This window comes from Pezoporus flaviventris, unplaced genomic scaffold (assembly GCF_033815535.1).
Source record: "Pezoporus flaviventris isolate CSIRO_AGI_PZ_B2104156 unplaced genomic scaffold, CSIRO_AGI_Pfla_v1 ptg000100l, whole genome shotgun sequence".
Classification (NCBI taxonomy): Eukaryota; Metazoa; Chordata; class Aves; order Psittaciformes; family Psittacidae; genus Pezoporus; species Pezoporus flaviventris.
In genome coordinates this window covers 2,019,747-2,041,158 of record NW_026892648.1, presented here as the reverse complement: position 1 = coordinate 2,041,158, position 21,412 = coordinate 2,019,747, and the positions used below count along the sequence as shown (strand labels likewise).

At 46.1% G+C, this 21,412-nt stretch overlaps 1 protein-coding gene across 1 annotated transcript in view; it reads left to right on the top strand.

The window, feature by feature from the left end:
• LOC133281547 (phospholipase A2 inhibitor gamma subunit B-like) overlaps positions 1 to 19,665 on the top strand; it is a 140,644-nt gene extending 120,979 nt beyond the window's left edge. The window contains exons 2-6 of the mRNA XM_061477241.1: positions 15,011 to 15,109; positions 16,047 to 16,163; positions 17,337 to 17,486; positions 17,624 to 17,764; positions 19,293 to 19,665. Of these exons, the coding sequence (XP_061333225.1) occupies positions 15,011 to 15,109; positions 16,047 to 16,163; positions 17,337 to 17,486; positions 17,624 to 17,764; positions 19,293 to 19,516 (731 nt within the window). The 3' untranslated portion in view covers positions 19,517 to 19,665. The remainder of the gene's footprint in view (positions 1 to 15,010; positions 15,110 to 16,046; positions 16,164 to 17,336; positions 17,487 to 17,623; positions 17,765 to 19,292) is intronic.
• Positions 19,666 to 21,412: the final 1,747 nt, after the last annotated feature.

Here is a 21,412-nt window from a genome sequence, read left to right as displayed (position 1 = left end):
CCAAGAATGGACCTGCCGCAATCTGTGCAAGTACAGGAGAGGGAAACTAAGAATAGGACCCAACTAGATTTTTCCATTCAATCCAAATTTAATCAATTACTCATCCAACTGTGCTTTCCTTGTTATACACCTAAGGGATATTCTCACTTAAGACATTTCTGAGCCAGAGTCTTATTTGGAGGGTGTGTTATAATTCAGCTAGCAAGCTAGGGCAGCTCTTGCTGGCAAGCTGGAGGTACTGAAAGGATCTTGGCTTCAGTAGATGAAGATAATTGGGGGGATTGAATGAAGGAGAAAGAAGAGAGGGGAGAGAACTGATTTCATCCAGTTATGCATACAGAATGTTAAGTAATCACATAACTGGTAGTAATGATTCATGTTGGTGATGCCTTGTTAAAGTTCTGGGCTAGCTGAGTCTTGCACCCATGCTCTAGGCTGAAATGGGGACAAAAGCATCTCTAGCTTTGAGGGCTTGTTAAATATTGCATAAGGGACTCAGAGCCCTTCTCTAATGCAAGCAGGGGCTAACTCTGGAGGGGTCAGTGTGCTGAGCTGGTGCTCTCCAAACAGCAGGAACAGCCCGCTGGTGGTGGAAGGTACCTCTGAAATATGAGGAGAGACCTCATCTAGGCTGTGGAAAACAATGGGGCTTTGCCAGCAGGCTGCTCTTGGGAAACTGTACTCTTGTCAACTGTAACCTTGGCAGAGAACAAGTATGACCAATCCTCATGACTTCCTCCTAGTGACATTAATAAGACAGTCATTTTCTTTGGGACCAAAGGCAGTTTGGATCAGTAGGCAATGGCCTGTTGTCCACAATTTCTCTGTTTTAATTCTGGTTTTGATTTTATGTAGATTTTCTTCATTCTTCCTCTTGGAAACCAGTTCAAGCTCCTGATTCAAACCAGTTTCCAGCTCCTGGAAACAATGTTCTTTGGTATGACGCTATGGATTCATAGTGGAGAGCAAAAGAAGAAGAAACAGCCTTTTCCTTCTTGGTGTCAATGTCAGCACAGCCAGCCCAGAAGAAGGGGGGATCCTACGTTACAGGTATGTTGTGTTATTGGTGACAAGCTTAAGTATTGTGTACTTAGCTTTGAATCTATAGGAAGCCAAACCCTGGACAGCCTGGGGCATAGGAAGGTCTAGGAAATTGGAATCACCAGTTCATTCCTGGAATGGGGATGTCATAAGAGTTATATAGTGTATTTGAGTTTTCAAATACTGAGTGACTTCAGTGTAGCCCCATGTGATGAAGAATTAATTCCTTAGGTTCACTTGCAGGAGGGCCACTGAGTTGTTCTTTCCATGATGGAGACATGCCCACATCCCAGAGGATGAACCTGGACCCTGCAAGAGGTCCCAGCAAAAAAGCCAGGGACTGCAGAAACGATGGAGATGGGTTGTGCTTCCACAGTCCTCATTTCCATGTCTGTGTGCTGCTGGGTCATGTCACAACACAGATTTGAAACAAAACAGGTTTGAATCCTGAATAAACTTAAATTCAGTCAGCCAGGATGCATAATACAGACCTGAGGCAGCAGGTGTGCTTTCGTATGTGCCCCCCGACCCAGCACATGCTCTGCCAAAGACAGGGTTAGTATGTCCCTGCCAATGTCAGCCAAGCCAAATGTGCACTGCTGCCACCTTGTCCTCTCTGTCCCTGCCAGCTTGGACACATGGCCTGACCATATTGCCCTCTTTGTTGCTGGGTGAGTGATTGATAGATGGATCTGCTCCCTGAGCTGCCTTGCTAGGGGAGCACAAGAGCATTGGCATGGTGGTGCAAGGGAGAAGAAGGAGAAGGAAGGAGAAGGAAAAGGACAAAGACGTAGGGAGCAGATAATATGGAAGAAGGAAGTGGTGATCCTGGCTTAACTCCCACAATGTGGTACCATATGAGCTTAATGCAGTCAGATGACGTCTGATTTGAGCTAAAAACGGCATAGTACAAACCGTGCTGGTTCTGATCGAGAACAAAGCCTGTCAAGTTAGACGTAAGCACTGGAATTAGCTTCTGTTTTCTGGTACTAAGAGCCCTCTTGAATCCTTGGATGCGTATGGAGAGGGCAATAGCTTTGTACTTACACACCTCCATCCTCAAGGACAACTCAGCTCTGACAGGCCAGTATGGCAGGAAGTATCTATTCCTTATTACGGACAAAAGGCAGGTCAAGAGCTGTGCTCCCACAGCTATTTTCTGCCTGGTTTATAAATAGCAGGCCTTGATGGAAGCAAACCTGTGTGAAACACAAAAGCTATTCCCTTAGCAACAGTGGTATAACAAGAGATGTGTTTGGAACAGAGCAGCTGGAACAACCCTAGCGAGATGCTGTGCATCTTGCCTCACCTGTGCATTGATTTCAGAGCAACAGAGGCTTGTTGCTGTCTCTAACCCTGTCACATGGGGTTGTCACTGCAATGGGATTGTCATGGGGGCTGAGAGATGTAAGTACAGGCAGCAGAGCCTTTCCAAGATCACTTTTGGCAGGGCACTTACGCTGTCTGTAAGACCATGAGCAAGTCACTTAGTTTTCTGTGTTCAGATCTCTTTGCTAAAACATTTAAGACCTGTTGTTGCCTCTTTCTATGCCTTCATACAGTGCTGGCATAGCTAGATCTTGTAGTTATATTTCCCTAGAGATTGTATAAGGCAAAACACTTCAGGTGTCTTGTGAATCTGTGGGTTTAATAACTTTGGATCACCTGATATGAGCAATGCTGTAGGGCCTCCAGGGATAATGCAATGCACACGCTCCTCAGATGGGATTCAGCTTGCAGGCTAAGGCTCATGCATTAGATGTCATTGGAAATGCCCTACGGGATCTGAAAAGTCCTCATGTCACTCTCAGACCTGACACAGGAACTACAGCAAGCCTGTATCAGCAGCTTAGCATAGCATCTAGAAAGGAGCACTCAGCAGATTTGAGCCCTGTCTTAACAGCTCTGCTCAGGTTCCCATCTCTGCTACTGTGCTGCCCCAAAATTAAGCACCTATCTTGATCTTCAGCCACAAAACTGACAGGGAAGTCCAGATCCCATTGCTGGGGTGTGCGGAGTCCATGCTTTATCCCGTTTGGTCTTGGGATGTCTGATAGGAAGAATGTGTAAGTCTTTTCAAAGCCCCAGCTTCATCTTTGCTTTCAAGCCTATTTGCATCCTCTTTTGCCTCTGCACATGGAGCTGCATGTGCAGATTTCTCACCACTGATGTCACGCTCTTTTCTAAGGATGCAGCTGTATTCAGACTGCTCCTTAAAGTGCAGATGCGTCCATAATTAACAGATCGTAAAGCAGTGGTGCTTCACGCCAGCCTTTTCTGAGCCTATTGCCCACTTGTTTTACACTGAGCTCCTCTGCCTGAGTCAGGCAGGAGAGTAGGAAGGAGGGAAGCAGCATTTCTGTGTTCTCGGTCTCATTGGAAACAACTCCTCTGAAGTTTCTCCCTGGCCGCATGGCCTGAGCTGTGCCTCACAGCACAAGCTCAGCTGCTGGACTATTGGATGTGCAGTGTTGGACACTCGATGGCCTGCCTTTGGTTGGCTGGTAGGCATGGATCCTGCTCCCGATCTGCCTGGCAAGAGGGTCATGATGATAATTTCTGACACCCTGTTCACGGCCACAGCTCCTGAAGTGCTATCATCTCATGAGGCCGTGTGCAACTGCCCCATTGAGGCCCATTTTTCCCTCCAGTGAACATTTGCTTTTGCTCCCTTTGCCCCATACATGCAATTTGTTTCCCTTAACTGCCTGTGACCACAGGCTGGAGGCAGAAGTTGAACCCCCTTCATGATTTTTTTCCTCATTTGCCTTTACTCTACGCACTTACAGGGTTGGCTACATGACCTTAGTGAATGGACCTGCATAGGGTCTGTCTTTCCACCGAGGGGGATCGGGGGCCTTCTTCAGAAACTATTAAAATACTGATATATTCTGCTTTTCAAAGCACTTGCTCAGAGCTCCCCACTGCTTGCTGCAGACTTCCTAGTACATGAGTTGTCATGGGCATCAGATAAAAGTCCCAGGGGAGAAATGTGTTTTTCATTCATGAAGAAGTGTTAAAACACTTCTTTGAAGTGAAACTGAATCTCTCTCTAGATCCAAAAGACACTGCTTTCTATTTTCATCAGTTTGGTTAATGAAGTGAAAGAGTGGAAAGATCAGTCTTTTCACTAGTTGCATTACTGGCTTGTTCTTAACCAGGCATAGCCCAAGAGACATCAGATACCTGCGCATTGTCAACAGGTATTCCTTAGGATCATGACTTTGAGAAGGCCCTGTCATAGAGAGGAGGAATATTGCCTCACCAAGGTCCTTCCTGGCACTACATCCCCTCTTGTAGCCCCCACATCTGCCCTAGTGCCTTTCCAGGAGGCAGCACCAGTGTGACCAAGGTCTTTGTTTTGTATCACCCTCACACTAAGGTTTTCAATGTAAACAGTGAATGTAATTCTGGCTTTCCTCAAACTGAGATACCTGAAAGACTCATTAAGGAAACACAGAGATACAGATCCCAGTTGTATTCCTCAATCTTTCACCCTATGTTCATGCAATAGTTCAAATATAAAGATGACAAAAACTTCCTCGAAAAAAGTTATGCTATGGAGGACTTTTTGGCCTAATAGGGAATGACCCTAGTCTTTTAATAATCTTACAATCCCTGTTTTATGTATCTGCCTTTCTTCTTTCACATTTGTTTTTATTTTCATTCTGCACCCACCTAATTATCATTTCCATACATTTCTTACCACTAGCACTGGAATTTCCCATGTCTTATCTGTATGATATTATTTTTTTAATTTACTCATTATACTTCATAATTAAGCTGTTAAGTAAATTCTTTTAATCTGTTTCCATAAAACCTAATGTTTCTGGGGCAGGCTCATTGAAACCTTGTGGTTTCCCAGATGATCCCTTGAGGTCTAAAAGACACACAAACCCTGCCTATTTATCAGTATATCACTCCTATCAGGTATATTTATAATATCCCAGGTTTGAAGATGTGAGGCAAACCTGTTAGAGACTGTGTTGGGGGGAATTTTGTTTGCATCTATGCCACTGATAGATATGTTAATAAACTTTTTATTGCCACATATTCTTGTTGTAAACCTGGTTTCATATAAACAAACACTTTGCAAAGGACCTCAAGATGTCTGTAGCTTAGTCTCCTGACTTCCTGAAACCAGTCACTTTTTGGTTATAGTATCAGAGCCTATGTGTGAAAATACATTTATTATCATACATTACCCTAGAGAGAGCTCCGTGCCAGAATGGTTTTATCTCCACAACCAGGGTGTATTTTAGGGAGGGAAAACTCTGGTTCACATCCTTTTTGGGCTGAGTAGGTGTCATGGTTTAACCCCAGCTGGCAGCTAATACCACACAGCCGCTCTCTCACTCCAGCCCCCCAGCACTGGTGAGATGTGGAGGGGAATTGGACAAAGGTAAAACTCATGGGTTGAGGTAAGAACAGATTAATAATAAAAATAAATCAAAACGTAATAGTCATAGTGATACTAATATTAATACTAGTGAAAAGGAGAGGAAGAGTGTGAGGTATAAGGAGAGGGACTGAGGGAGGGAGGTGGAGTAGTAAACCCCAAGAAACACAAGTGATGCACACACAGTGCTGTTGCTCAACACCCACAAACTGATGCCCAGCTTACCCTGAGCAGCAATTGATGGTTCCTGGCCAGCTCCCCCAGTTTATATACTAAGCATGATGTTCTATGAAATACCCTTTGTATAGTTCAGGTAAACTGACCTGGCTGTGCTCTCTCCTGGCTTCTTGTGCCCCTCCTCACTGTCAGACCATGAGAATGAAAAGTCCTTGATTTAGAACAAGCGCTACTTCACAACAACTGAAACACCACTGTGTTACCAGCATTACTCTCAGACTAAAGTCGAAAACACAGCACTATGCTAGCTTCTGTGAAAAAAACTAACCCTATCCCAGCTGAAACCAGGACAGTAGGCAGCAGTTTGTCTGTCCCTTGCAAGGCTGTTCATCTTTTTCTGCTCAAAACTTCTGCTGGCTCTTTCCAATCGGCCCAGCTGAGGACAAGCAATGTCAAAGCCATTTACCTCGTTGCATATACAACCCTGCATATTGACCAGCAACTCTGCCACTAGTTTCTGACCCCCAGTCACCAGTACAACCAGGTGGGAGGATGCTGTGTGAGCATCTCCATGCCGCACGGGGCGGCTTCTATTGTTCTAGGTCCTGGAGGGTCAGCATGGCACCTCAACACCCAGCTGCTTCCAGGACCTGAGCTGGTGGCTCCACACAGAGTTGTGCTATGAGCTGCACCAGCTCATGCTGAGCTACCACAGATGTCTCCACACTGAGCTCTGTGGAGGTTTGCTTGGGCCTTTTTCCCTGACATGCATTGTTTGCTGTTTCTGGGTATTTGCTTGATGTTTGCTGTAATATTTGCACATCCCACACTATTACAACTTATCAAGCAGTTGTTCTGCCTCGGGGTTTAACCCTGCATTGGGCAATGGATGCATTTCCTTATCAATGTGTGAGAAAATACAATAAAGACCATGTCTTTTTCAGCTCTTAAAAACAAACAGGACGACACACAACAGCATTTGCTTTCTGAAAGCAACTGTTGACTGGAAAATCTGCCCAGATCAAGACTGGCTTTGTGCAAATGTGCTCTTAGTGCTGTCTGACACACTCATCTGGGAATAGCTTTGTTTTACGATGCTTATCACACAATGAATAATGTTGGATTGGAAAGTATTAGGAAAGATGAGCATCATTTGGAAAGCTGGGATCATGTCTTGGTGCCTCAGGGCATGGCTTTCCAGGCTCTTCCTTATGCAATGCGACAAGTTTCTCAATAAAGGGGTGGAAAGAAGAGGCTGAAGCTGGCACTGATAAGCACACAACACCTGGGCTCATTAGGAATGACGTGTGCTTTGCACACACAGGAAAATACAACAGAAATCAATGGTATCGATGGAGTGAGGTCACACATCTCAGAGATGGGATGCCAAAAATTGTTATGAGGGCTCAGTGAGTTACAGATCACTAACTTAAGAAAACGTGGTAAATAAGGTTGTCTGGAACTTCTGGTATAAACACAGCCACTGCATCCGTGTGATGGTGCAAAGAAATACCTGCATGCAAATGCTTCCCACCACGAGGACCGTTTGTAGCCACAGCTTAGCTTTTTGTCTTGGGCCTATTGGTAGAACATTTATTTTTGTTTCTTTTTCAGTTATTTGGCTGCATCTGCCCATTTCCAAGGCGGGTCTTACTCAGCCATGACTTACCATTTTCATGATAAGATCTTGTTTCCTGCCAGTGGGACTTGGTTAGCAATTGACTGGATGGGAAGAGAGGGTGGGAAAGTGATAAAGTCATGTTTTTAAGAATAAAAGCAATCAAGGGCAAAAATTAATCCCTTTACTCATTACACATTTCCTGTTTCTAAGTAGCATGCCATCTGTTTTAGGGAGGCTTCCCATGCCAGAGGTACCCAGATGGGACGAGTGCATAGCCGGAGGAAAGGAGCAGGTGAGTAAAGGACTGAATGAATCCTTGTTCTCCAATATCACCCAGATCAGCCCAGCACCTGCAATCCATGGGTGCCTCATCTCCAGGTTGGCTTGGGCTGGCTCCATTTTTGCCCACAAAAAAAAAAGGCTTTTAAATGTAGTTTATAAATTTCAGTTCTCTTCATTGTTTCTTTCACAAATTCCAGCATGCTGCAAAAGGAATCACTTGTGCTTCCCAGGACTTGGGGCCTTCATCACCAACCCCAAGCTTCAGCTGTATGGAAGGGGAGGGTCTTTTTTTTTATAGAAAGCAGCAAGCAAGGAAGCCATTTAGAAGATGCAGAGACTTTCAGGAACATTGAGTCAAGTTGCAGAGATGGGGTCAGGCCAGTTTTCCAAGGCACAAGAGCAGACACAAATTGCCTGAGTGACCACTTAGAGGTGACGCCTGAAATGCTGAATTTCTATTCCATTTTGAGGTTCCTAACTACTGCCAGTAAGTAAAAAGTGTAGGCATTAACATTATATTAAAAGACTTCCCCTCCTCTTATACATTCATTGTCTATTGATACCAGCCCATGGCAGCATTAGCTTTATCTTAATGGACCAGTAAAAGTGGTAAACTGGTCTGCCCCAGCTACCAGCCTGGAACTATCCTAACAAACAAACTCTGCTGTTGGCAAATGCTAAATGTGTCACATATTGAAGCAACTCACAGAAGAGGAGGTTGGAATATGAATGTCTAATAAGGACTATATGTAATAAGGACTTACTTTTCACATCATCCACTGGTGGGTTAGATAGTTGCTATTGTCTTGATTGCTTGAAGATAACATTGCTGATCACTCATGCCAGAACAGAAACCTCGTTGAACATGCTAATGTGCATGCAAATTTATCTTCATTCCACAGTGCCTGAAAAGCAGCTGGATTCCATGGCAATTATTTCAATTGAAAAGGTAATTACTTGCTAAGGTACAAAAAATTCATCAGAATTAATGCCATTGTTGCCATAAATGATGTAGGATCAAAGGTAAAATGAAGTGTCCCTTGCACTCCTTTAAGCATCTTGATCTCTTGAAAAACAAAGTTATATGATTTGATAATATTCAGTAATTTGTGTGTATTTTCACAAGCATGTTGTTGCACATGTGCAAACGAATGTTAAATACCATCTTTTTTAGCCTCAGAAGAGAGCATTTAAGCATCAGTTTTACATTATTACTTTCATATTATTTCCATCCTTCAACTTCACCTTGGTTCACAAACCCTCTGCCAACAGGAGCTCTTCCCTCAGGGGATTGACCTGGCTGGAAACCAACCCCTTAGGGGTGTTTTCTGGGTGGGGACAGAAGCAAGGACAGAGCAGGCCCCTTGAAGCCAATGGTGGCACCAGGATGTTGAAGACCCCCTTTACCCCATTCTTGATGCAGCTCCACATAGGTCTCTGCATGAGCTCCATTTTCGAGTGTGATTTCCCCTTGCCACGTTGCTCGTGCTCCATTAGTAACAGCAGCATCACTTTCAAAGTGTGTACATGTCTGTGTATGGAGGAATCCTTATGGGGAAATTAACACCTGCCGATTAGCACCTTGCTGCAGCCACACTGCTCTTCCATGCACACACTGACTTCCTCACTTACAGACCCTTGCGACTATGAGCACTCATGTAGGCATCATTTGATCCTCTGAACCACTGGGGGGAACACAGCAGAGGGGCTGCCTTGTGGGCTGTTGGAAAGATCCTGATCAGGAGTGGAAATCAAATTTATATTGATCTTTCACTGCCTGCCTGGATTATTAATTTGTGCAATCATAGCTGAAACAAATGACTGCCAAAATCTTCTTCAGCCTGCAGCCAGCAAGCAAACAGTGGCACTCTTGCTGTTCTCACCTTCTGGGACAGGCATACTTATCCCTGTATATTTTAGGCTTGCTGTTTTATGTTTCTGTGCCTGGTTAACCAGACCGGCAGCTTTTGCCAGTCACTGTTCTAGAGAACAAGGAATTGTCTCAGAAAATGGGTGGGCTTGAGTCTTCTTCCACAGCTCTTTTTATGTATTGCGGTTGACTTCACTGTTGAAATGTCCCAACAAGTTGTCCTCCTGCGCTGCACGTAAAGGGGGTAAGATCTTTGCTCTATTGCTCTCATAGAAGCTGTCCATTGGCTTTGGGGACACTGTTAAACTTGTTCTCTCCTGCTGATGGTGTTAGAGCTGTTGGGAGTGTACACTGTGGGTCCTGCAGCCACAGATAGCCCTGTATTAGTGTAGTGTTAGCCTAACGGGGCTTAAGAGTCAGGACTGTCCTCTAGCAGAAGAAGAAGAGGCAGATTATGGTTAAAAGTGGCTACTATGGGCATGATGGCTACTCCATCCTGGTGCTGGAGCTGTGTCCTGGTAATGTGGGGACAGTAGTGCTGGCTACCACCAGCCTGGGTTAGCCCCTGGCCCCAGCTGAGCATCCAAGCCATGCAAGGACCCTGTATACAGGGCTTCAACTTGACATAGTGACATGCATCTGAATATATCATCCATGACCTGGAGCATGCACATGACCATACTCTTCCTCAAGGTCTCTGCTTTGATTTGAGCATCACCTGCTCCCTGTCTCTATTCAGCTACAGACAGTGGCAGCAGGTGCAATGAGAGCTGCTCTGCTCCTCTGCAGCCAGCCCAACCCCATCAAGCTGCTGCTGGTGTGTGGCTGACCCTCACCCAAGAGATGTTCCTCTGGAGAGCTGGATTCAGGGTGCAATACCCATGCTCTGCTGGGGATAGCAGCCTGGAAAATAGAATCATAGAATAGTTAGGGTTGGAAAGGACCTTAAGATCATCAAGGTCCAACCCCCCTGCCATGGGGAGGGACACCTCACACTAAACCATGTCACCCAAGGCCTCGTCCAACCTGGTCTTGAACACCGCCAGCGATGGAGCTTTCACAGCTTCCCTGGGCAACCCATTCCAGTGCCTCACCACCCTTACAGTAAAGAACTTCTTCCATATATCCAGTCTAAACTTCCCCTGTTTCAGTTTTAACCCATTACTCCTTGTTCTATTGCTGCAGTTCCTAATGAAGAATCACTTCCCAGTATCCTTATAGGCCCCCTTCAGATACTGGAAGGCTGCTATGAGGTCTCCACACAACCTTCTCTTCTCCAGGCTGAACAGCCCCAACTTTCTCAAGCCTGTCTTCATGCAGGAGGTGCTCCAGTCCCCTGATCATCCTCGTGGCCTCCTCTGGACTTGTTCCAACAGTTCCATGTCGTTTTTATGTTGAGGACACCAGAACTGCGCACAATACTCCAGGTGAGGTCTCATGAGAGCAGAGTACAGGGGTAGGAAATTCTCGAAATCAGCAAAAAAACATCCCCAACAACAACAGACCAGTGGATGTAAGCAGAGCTCTAAACAGCAGAGCAAACATCTAAGAAAATCCTGTCTCTGTACTACTCTGCCCGCCTCAGCTACTGCAGTGTTGGGACTTCCTGAATCAGATGTGAATCCCAGCGAATCCCAAGTACATCTGAGCTGTTCCTCAAATGATTTCTGCAGATCAGGATAGCTGCAAACGAGGTTTTAGATTGCCAGTGTGAGCTGTGCCTCGGAGCTGACCAGTTGCATTGCCAGTGGCTCTGCCTGGGTTCTCGTTTTTGCCTGCTGTTGCAAAAAGTGCTTTGCTGGCTTCCTAGGGGCTGGGAGGAGAAGTTTGGTCATGGTGTTCCCAGCCGTCAGGGCCCCAGCTGCTGTGCGGGATGAGGGCTGCAGCCAGTTGCCTGGTCCAGGGCTGTGTCAGCTTCACCCTCAACCCGGGGACATCCCGTCCTCCTGGATCGTTCTCAAGTATTTCACCACAGGAGCAGGCTGCTCAGCCCAGCCCCCTCTGATCTGACCATCAGATCAGCCTTAGCTTAGATCGCACTGCTTCTTTCCTAAAACCATCATTGTCATTCTCCTTTTGAGCATCTCCTTCCATTTCAACCCCAGTTAGGTCGGTAAAAGGCTTTTCCCCAGTATAAAATCACAGAATGGTTTGGATTGGAAGGGACCTTAAAGCTCATCCAGTTCCAGCCCCCTGCCATGAGCAAGGACACCTTCCACTAGAGCAGGTTGCTCCAAGCCCCATCCAACCTGGCCTTGAACACTGCCAGGGATGGGGCAGACACAGCTTCTCTGGGCAACCTGTGCGAGCAACTCAGCACCCTCACAGGGAAGAGCTTCTGCCTAAAATCTCATCTTGATCTCTCCTGCATCAGTTCAAAGCCATTCCCCCTTGTGCTGTCACTACATGCCCATGGAAAAAGCCCCTCTACAGATTTCCTGTAGACCCTTCAGATTTCTTGTAGTCCTGCAAAGCTATGCTACCCCCATCCCTTTCTGTATTTTCTTTTATTTGTTGCACCTTTGCCACTTCCCTTCCTTTTTCCAGATCTTTCTGATCCGGGTCTGATGATGTATCTTTACGTTTGTATTCTTATAATGAGAGCAAATGGCCTCAAGGTGTGCAAGGGGAGGTTTAAACTGGACATTAGGAAATATTTCTTCACCAAAAGGGTTGTCAAGCATTGAAACAGGCTGCCTAGATTATCAGTGGAACCACCATCCCTGGAGGTATTTAAAAGACATGTATATGGTGCTTAGGGACATGGTTTAGTGGCGGACTTGTCAGTGTTTAGTTAATGATTGGACTTGATGATCTTGTCCAACATAAATGAATCTATGATTCTTTAAAATCATAGATTTCCACTATCATTTTCTGCCATGAACTTGCATGACAAATTCATGCATGACTTTCATCCAAGCTCTAGCCTAGATGGGCATCTTTCTTTTGCTGGACATCTTTCTCTTCAACATACCCCTTCTTCTCGCCTTCCAGTCAATGCAGTTTTCAGGACTGGATTTCTGACTTCTCACCTCACAGATTTTTCTGACCTCCCCAGCCTCTGCCTCACCTCCCTGTGCGTGTGACGGTCCTTGTCACCCTTCTCTGCTTCTGGGAACGTGGACATGCAGCAGAAGACAGGGGCTTCATGAGCACTGTGAAGTTACAGAATAAGAACCAATTTAGAAAGGATCTTGAGAGAGAACATCTAGTCCATCTCTGAGCCCTGGAGCAGGATCCTATCAGCTTAAATAATTTCCTAATGCCTATGTCTAGCCTGTTTTTCCAAGCCACCCAGGAAGGAGGATCCACACCTTCCCAGGCAATAAGCTTCACTACTGACACTTAGAAAATTCTCCCAATTCCCAGTGTAAGCCCTCTGTGGTAGTTTTTCTTATCCAGCTCTTGTTTCTACAGATACAAATATGACTGGGTGACACCTTTATTGTCTCTGCCTTCTCTCCTAAATCTTATTTTCCAGGTCTCTTATTGCTGCAGATTGTGGCTCCTCCTTGTTATGCTTGATTTCATCTCTAAAAATGCACATGAAAAGGCTGCAGCTTCACACCCTCCCTCCACGAGAGGTGGGAAACAGGTGAGTTGAATATAATTCACTGGGGCTAGTGCAGTCATGTTATTCAGGGAAGATCCCCCAGGCACTTCAGTAATCATCTTAAATGAAAAGGCATGAAAATAAAATCACCAAAGACAGCCACATCTCCCTGTCTGTGTCTGCAGACCCACATGTAGTTAAATGGCGCAATCACCCCCATCTGACTATCCCAGCCTGCCTGTTGATAGGGTTTTATTCAGTCTGAGGTTTAAGACAAAAAAGGAACAAATTTTAACCCCAGACTGGCTGAAGTTTGACTTCATTCTAACATATCGACTGGGGTATGAGACCATTTCTGAGTGGAAAAAGAAATCCAAGGTGATGATATCATTCTCTCTTGTCTTCTTGTGGTACCAGCTTTGTGGACTTTGAGGGACTCAGACTTTTATGCAGTGTGACTGCGCTGACTTCCATTCTCATAGTGCTGTGGGCTTAGCTTAGACTACTCAATGTATTTGTAAATGTCACAAGATCACTTTTCCCCTGAAGAGGTTAGTCCAAAATGGGAGAAGCAGATAGTAAGGTGGGAGAGAGAAACAGAAAATCAAAGCAAAGGAGTGGAAACAGTGAGATCTGTGATTTTCCTCTATGGCTTTGCAGGAAGTCTTTGGTAGAACCAGAAACAGCAATGAGCTCATTTGCACATCAATAGGAATCTTCAGCAGAGAAAATACCTCTGCTTTTTACATAGCACTTAGCCCTTCCAGGCTCAAGGTGAGACTCCCTTCCCACCAGACTGGATTTCCCTGCTATATGATGTATCCCCACAGGCAGCCTTTGTCCTGGGAAGCAGGATGGACCAGATGAGTCTTGGAAGATCCTTGAACCTTGTATTTGTGATTCATTACCCCTCTGCTTCTGTGGTGCTCATGCCCCTGCTGTGGAGGACTCTTTTGTGTTGCTCTTGTATCTGGAGGCCACATGAACCTAGCGCCCTGCTGTGCTACACAGCAAAAAGCAGCATCTTGCACAAAAAGCTCATACTGCAGTTGCAAGAGGGTACAAGGGATTTCAGTTCTTCCTTGCTGTCAGTACAAAAAGTCCCGGAGGACCATAAACTAACCGGCTGTGTCCGATTTAGTACACAAGAGGAGTTTAGAAGATACCTTCAGTATAGGGAATGGTTTCAGTGAGGCAGCACATCCCGATAAAACCTGCACATGGAGCAGGGAACCTTTGAGCCAGCATCAAGTTGGTCACTACTGCTTGTCATTAGGTCATCATGAGATCTCAGGACATTGAAAACCTGCTATGACATTACCTAGACTGTGACCAGGCTGTCTCATAGCCACATCGATGCTTTCTCCGTGCTGGCTGGTTTGATTTAGAGCCCAGAGGTACAATAGGAGACTTTCTTATCAACTTCCAAGTAGTTTATATCAAAAACTCCACCCTGGAGGACCCACTTTGCAGCTCTGACGTATTCAACCCCGGGAACCCTTGACTGTGCCTGCTCCAAGGTGTGCATTGGCAGTCATTTTGCAAACAGAAGCTGCACGCCAGCTTGGAGATGAAGCTCACTGCTTTGCCACTGTCTGCTTTGCTGCCGTACTTGGGGCATGAGAGCTCCTGACTGTCTGATGGGAAGGGAGATGGGAAACCAGCCAGAAAAACTCAGCCATGAGGAAGATTCCTGGCTGACTCTTATTGCACTTTGCGTCTTTGGGCCTAACAGTGAGAGCACAACAGGGCTGTTCAAATGGTTTCTTCTCCATCATTCATATGTATGGCAGAGGCTGTATGTTTAAACAAAGAGCGCACCAGAGAAATACCTGATAGACCCCAGACAAGCCAGCCTTTCCCCACAGGCTGCGTACTCTAGACTGGGGAAAGACAAACTGCAACGCTGATGTGGAGGAAAAGGCAGAACTTCCACTTTAAATGAAAAAAAAAACAAACACTGGTTGTGTTTCTGCAGTGTGTATATTCTTCAGAGCATTTCCTCAATACCACTTCTGCAACACCAACAAAACCCTTTCTCTTTCTGGCACACTTAGTGGCACATAGTGCGGTGTTCAGCAAGACTTGGCAGCTGCCTTTGCTTACATCCCACCAGCATGAAAGCATCCATTGTCTTCAGCTTCTTCCTGGCTTTCCTGGACCCAGGTGAGTTTTCCACTGGGACATGTGGGGCTATGAGACATGGAAGGGGTCTGGGAATGGGCGCTCTGTGCATGGATCTGTTCTTCCTTTTGAGCCATGTGAACTCCTCATCTGGGGGGATTTGCACTGCAGAGAGGTGGCCATGGTCTCATTAATCCATGCCTTGGGTTGTGTCACATTTTAGACACTGTATGTCCTTCAGCTCTGCTCCAGAAGAGCACTGATGTCTTGGAGGTCTTGTGTCCTACCTGCCACCCCATGTAGATATCACAGCCACTGCAAGGTACCTGGGTTTATGGAACTGACACACACCCTTGGGTCCCACTAAGTGTGAGTCAGGGAAGACATGCTGTTGTTTTCTTTGATAAACACTTTATTCCTTTCTAAGTGGTTTTTGCCTCATATTCTGGTCTGCTTAAGATGCTCCAGGAGGCAGATGATAAACTGGTCTCCCCTAACGCCTACAAAACATATGTCATTCCCCAGTTTGAAAATACAGAGTCAGTACCCCCTGGCAGCCTCTTGATCCCCAGACCTTTGGGTGTCCCTGCTCACAGCAAAGAGAGGATCTGGGGCCCTGGAATCCAGGGACACCTGAATGCCTGCGATGGCAGAGGGTGGGGATGCTCTCCTTAGCAACCCCAGGAAAACCAAGCAAACATCATTGTACAGCAGACAAGGGAGGCTGGATTGGTACTGGTGGTTAATGTAAATAACCCAAAATGGCCTTCTTCACTTGCCCGAATTCAAGTTCATGCTAGAATAAGTGATAATATTAATCATAAAAAGAGAACCTACAAATTGAGCAATGGAACAGAGGAAATAAGGGAAGAGGAATATGAAAAGTGCTGATTAAATGCTGAAGCAAAGCAATCTGATGAAAGGGGGAGTGAGATCCCTCATGACTGCCACCAGAAATGTGTCCTCTTTCTTTCCCCAGGGACTTCCCTTCAGTGTGAGGTTTGTCACAGCATAGGAAAAAGCTGCTTTGGCCCCATGAAAACCTGCAATGGTGGTGAAGATACCTGCGGCATCATTCTGCACGAGGTCATGATAGGTAGGTAGGACATTCACTGTGGCTGTGTGCCAGTGAAGCTTTTGGAGTTGGGATGGGAGATGAGTGTCTCTCCCCACCTCTGTAATTGGCTTTATAGTGAGTCTTTGGATAAGCTGCTCATTTTCCTTTTCAGTGACAGAGGACCCAGGGATTGTGATGGTCTGGGATAGAAAAAGCTCTCTATTCCTCTATCTCAAGCAGCAGTTTCCTACTGGGTTCTTAGTTGTGGAGGGGAGGACCTAGGCAGCATACTGAGAGGAGACATGGGTTTTTAGTTCTGGCGAAGCTAAATGGTTGGGTTGACAGTCTGGACCATGAGGGACATGAGGCTGCTGGCATCTAGCATTGAGGGTGCACTGGCCATGGGTGGAGGAAGAAACTGCACTGCATCTGGCTCCCTTCCTTGAAAAGGGAAGGGGACACCAGGCAGTTATCTGGCACCACCAGGGCTGAGCTATCATTTTGTCCCCATGGTTGATAAGCCAAGGATGAGTGCTGAGCACTGAGATAACTGCACAATTGGTTATGTTAGTGGCACAGTTCTAGTCATTGCCCATCGTCAGTGATGTGACTGGGCATTTAGACTGGAAGTTGGCTCATATCCTACCAGCTTTCGTGCTGGCAGCTTCAGTGCATATCTTCCTTCTGCTTGTGCAAAGCCACCCTTCATCCTTGAAGTGCTGGAGGGGCCTCAGTAGACTCAGTGTAACTGTTCTACTGCCCATTACGCTTTTTGGGTTTGGTTGATGGGGAGGACTAGATTTGCCTGTGTCAGGATGCTTGTAGCTATGATGGACTGTGTGCTCCTGTCCATGAAGAAGCACGGGTCAGAGGCATACGTGTCACCCCATAAGCTCTGTGGCTAGGACATCCTGGCTAAGGTGAACATCTGTGACAAGGCCACCCGTGGGGAGTCATGCTCTCCTCCTGACTTTAAGCACAATGTGGAGAAGGAGAAATTCCTCACTAGCGTCTCAGATGCGATGGCACCCTCGTTCCTCTGAGGGGATCACCAAAGCCACCGGTGCTGCTTTTTGGGGAAGCTCTGCTGTCCACAGACACCTCTCAGGCCCCAGGCCAGCTGCCTAGCAGTTGCTGCTGGAGGAGATAATGGGTGAGGAGGCGAATTACCTTGTGGTTAATGTCTTATTGCTGCCTGCCTCTTCGTAACAGGGGGGATGGCAATCCCGTCATCCATCAAGTCCTGCCTGCCATCCAGCATGTGTCACCTTGGCCCTATCACCATGAACTATGGGAAGGTAAAAGCAAGGAGCCACTTGGCTTGCTGCACAGGTGATGACTGTCGAACCATCTCTGTCTCATGTAAGCTTTTTCCTTATACTCTGTCCCCTCTCTGTCTGCCCTGGCCTGAGGTGAGGCCTTCCAAGCTAAGCCATCACCGGGTCTGTTCCTCTTGTTGTCTCACTAAAACCAGTTACAGTCCACCTCTTTCCTTCCAGTGCCACCAGAGGACAATGTGCCCAATGGATACCAGTGTCCTGCCTGCTACAGCGTGGACTCCTTTCAGTGTGGTAATGAAATCGTGAACTGCACTGGATCTGAAACCCAGTGTGTTGACCTTGCTGGGTTAATGAATTCTGGTAACTACCTTTTTTTTTTTTTTTGGGGGGGGGGGGGTGTCCTTTTTGGTTAAATGGGTGAAACCAGCCTACTGGGATGAAACATCACAGAGAAATAAAAATGGGCAAAAAATGTGAAGGAAAAAATATAGGACGAGGTACAGAACTGACACAGAACATTCTTAAAGCTGATAAAAGGGCAGGGGTGCTTTTCTCTTCCTCCTTCTCCATCATGCATGGATAGCTGTTGGGATTCCTCATAGCATGGCATAACTGACGTCAAGGGCAGCACTGGACTCTGGAAACAATCTGATATACTGGTATGTGATAAATCTGACCAACACCCTTAACCTGCTGGCCCTAGCTGAGATGCATGAGGATGAATCTGGATCTCAGCCTGCTGCCTACTTAGTGGAGGTTCAGGTGAATCTAATACAGAGGCTTTGGCTTTCTCATGAGGTGACACTGGCCACTGGGGACAAGACACTGTTATAGTGGTGCCTGTGCTCCTAGAGAGCCCGGGACAAGTGCCTCCCCATGAATGCTGCATGGGGTACCCAAAGATCCTGCAAGGGAGCTCCAGCCTTTGAACAACTGGGGTCAGCAGCAGCACATAACGCTGTCCTTCAGAAATACTTTTCCTGCCTCAGGAGCTGTAATTAGAGAGGAAAGTAGACAGCAAGTTCCAGGTTTAACTCCCCCTTCTACAGATAAAAGATTTCATGTCAGTCCCACCATGCTCCAGCAAGCAGGAAAAATAACATGGAAATGAAGAGCAGTGGCAGCTGCTGTAGGAACAGACTGGAAAAAATGATCTTGTGCATGGTTGACAATATTGCTAGGTGATGATATGATGCCTGAAGGTCTTTGCTATACACTTTATAGATGTGCTGTCCAAACCCTGAATTAGAAGGTGTTTCACCGAGACAACATGAAGGAAAACAATAATTTTCTTAGTCACAGCCATGGAAATAGAGTGGTGTAATTAATTCAGTGTACCACTGAAATAAAACATGCTCCTAACTTGTCTTGACTTGATTGATCGGCCGCTGTGAATAGAGGAGACGTGTGCGGTGTGATTAGCTGTGCAGAGGAAGCAGCAGCATAGGGAAGCAAAGGAAGGTGAGGATCTAATGAAGCACCCTTATACATTACTTGTATTTGAGATTAAAATGTCCATCAGAATATTCCAGACTTACATATCCTGTGCAGCAGAGAAACATGAGCAGTGTGAGCAAAAGCTAGCAACGGAAGCAAGGAAATCTGGATGGGAAGTTAAGCACCCAGCACCTTCTCAGGTCTTTCTTTCAGGCAGATGTTCCAGTGTTGGTAAAGGATAAGCTGAGGTTTCAGTCACTCCCTCAGAGGACATGTGAGCAGCACTTCTCCATTGGTTTGGCACAGACAAGAATGGGTTGGTGGGTTTGGAGCCAACTGGACATAAAGAATGGGCAGTTCTTGGAGTGGAAATGGGGACCTCATTGGTCAGGGATGGAATAACTATGGAAACTGGTTCCCCTAATGCATGGTATGTACTTCTCATGTGCAGGTGGCCTGTCTCTGAAAGCTGCCATGAAGGGCTGCACCACCATTTCTGAATGCAGTATTGTAGGAGATGGAAAAAACAATCTGGGGATGATGGACATAAAGTTAAGGCGGTTCCAATGCAAACAAGCTGCTGTTTTGGCCAGAGTGAGTTCTGGGTTTGCCCCTCCAGGCTGCCTCTTCCTTCCTGTCCTGTCAGGGTTCATCCTGGAGAAGGTACTTTTCTGACTCTTACCGGTACTGGGTTAAGCAAAGCCCGTGACAGAGTCCAGCAGCGATGTGCACAGAGTCCTGTTTGTGGCTTCACCTGTATGGGGTGTTCATTTTCAGATTAGCTCTTCTATAATTTCACAGAATAAAGACAGTGCTTACATTTCTTTTGTTTCCTCATTGATTTAGTCTGAATGAAATCTTCACAGGTTGTGGTTGGCTTCACGTTGCATTCTCTGGGCGCTTTGTCCACACACTGTATGGGATGCCCGTACACTGCACAGGCAATGGGAGCTCTCAAGGCAGCCTTAGAGTCTGCATCCTCTATCTCATGGTAAATGGTAAGTTTCAAAGCCACTTTTCCAAGCTCTGAAAAGGGTTGGAGGCTTCTTCCTGAGAGATTCATTCTGGTTAGAGAGAAAGCTAGCCCCTTTTTTCCTTCCTTGTATCCTATTTGTCCATGGTAGGAGGAGTCCCTCAGGTCAGAGGGATGGCTGTGGCCTCTGAGCAGCCCTTACGTAGTCTCTATTTCAGAGAAGAGTCAGTGACCCTTTGTTACAAGCAGACAGACCTCATAGCAGCCTTCCAGTATCTGAAGGTGGCCTATAAGGATGTTGGGGAGGAACTTTCATTAGGGACTGTAGTGACAGGACAAGGGGTAATGGGTTAAAACTTAAAACAGGGGAAGTTTAGATTAGATATAAGGAGGAAGTTCTTTACTGTTAGGGTGGTGAGGCACTGGAATGGGCTGTCCAGGGAAGCTGTGAACGCTGCAGCCCTGGCAGTGTTCAAAGCCAGGTTGGACAAAGCCTGGGGTAACATGACTTAGTGTGAGGTGTCCCTGCCCATGGCGGGGTGGGTTGGAACTGGATGATCTTAAGGTCCTTTCCAACCCTGACTATTCTGTGATTCTATGATTCTATGACTGCTCCTGGCAACAACCTTTCTTCTTGTGATTGTTCTTGCCTTACCAGACACTCTCCCATTCTACCTATAGCTTTCATGATTACCTAGAATAAACGCTTACCTTAGGAAGGCTTAATTTCATACAACAAGCAGTTCTGTATGGTTACAGCCTGTTGGGAGTCCAAGTAACAGAAAGCTTTACACCAATGCCTATTTCCCTTCTGTAGGCCAAACTACACCCATGGCTGGTGTAGCCTTTCCTCTTCTACATTCACCACCACCTGGCTATTATACTTCAGCCATCACTCACCCAAATGGGTCTCCTTAGGTTGGTCCCACACAAAGGTACTGAAGAGAAACACCACATCTCTGTACCTTGGAGGTAGTACGGGCTGCGGGCAAAACAATGAAGCAGTAGGAGCTCTGGGAGATGCTGGGGTGTATGCTGTGGGAGAGGTGTTAGCTAACTTCAGTGTTTCACTATACATCTATCCTCAAATGAGTGGCCCACTTTTGGAGCAGACTAAAGGATTATTAAGTAAATTTCATGATCGTGTCTGTTCTTCACAGCCCTGGATCACAGTGCAAGTATGAAGTGCTTTGGACATGGAGGTACACTGATCAAGCAACACAATTTTACCTCCTAGTTCAATGCTGTGGCAGAAAGCACTATGGAAAGCCTTGTCTGCTTAAAGCAGACCATAAAACCATCATCAGTGGTGAGATGACTACACCTACACATGTATGTGTGAATATATATGTGATCAGATTTTAACTTGCAGCATAGAGACTGAATATTCTTGTAATTTCTGTCTCCCCCAGACATTCTCTTCTTCCCAAACAGACTGAAACTTTTTTTTTCACCTCTTATTCCCACCAAATTATTTGGGAAAGGATTTCACATTGTCTGTTATAATAAAGGGGTGTGGGTCTGAGAAAGAAGGTTAATTTTCAGGGTGGGGAGTGAACTGATAATACAGATTTAATGCAGGGAAAAGAGTCTTGTTA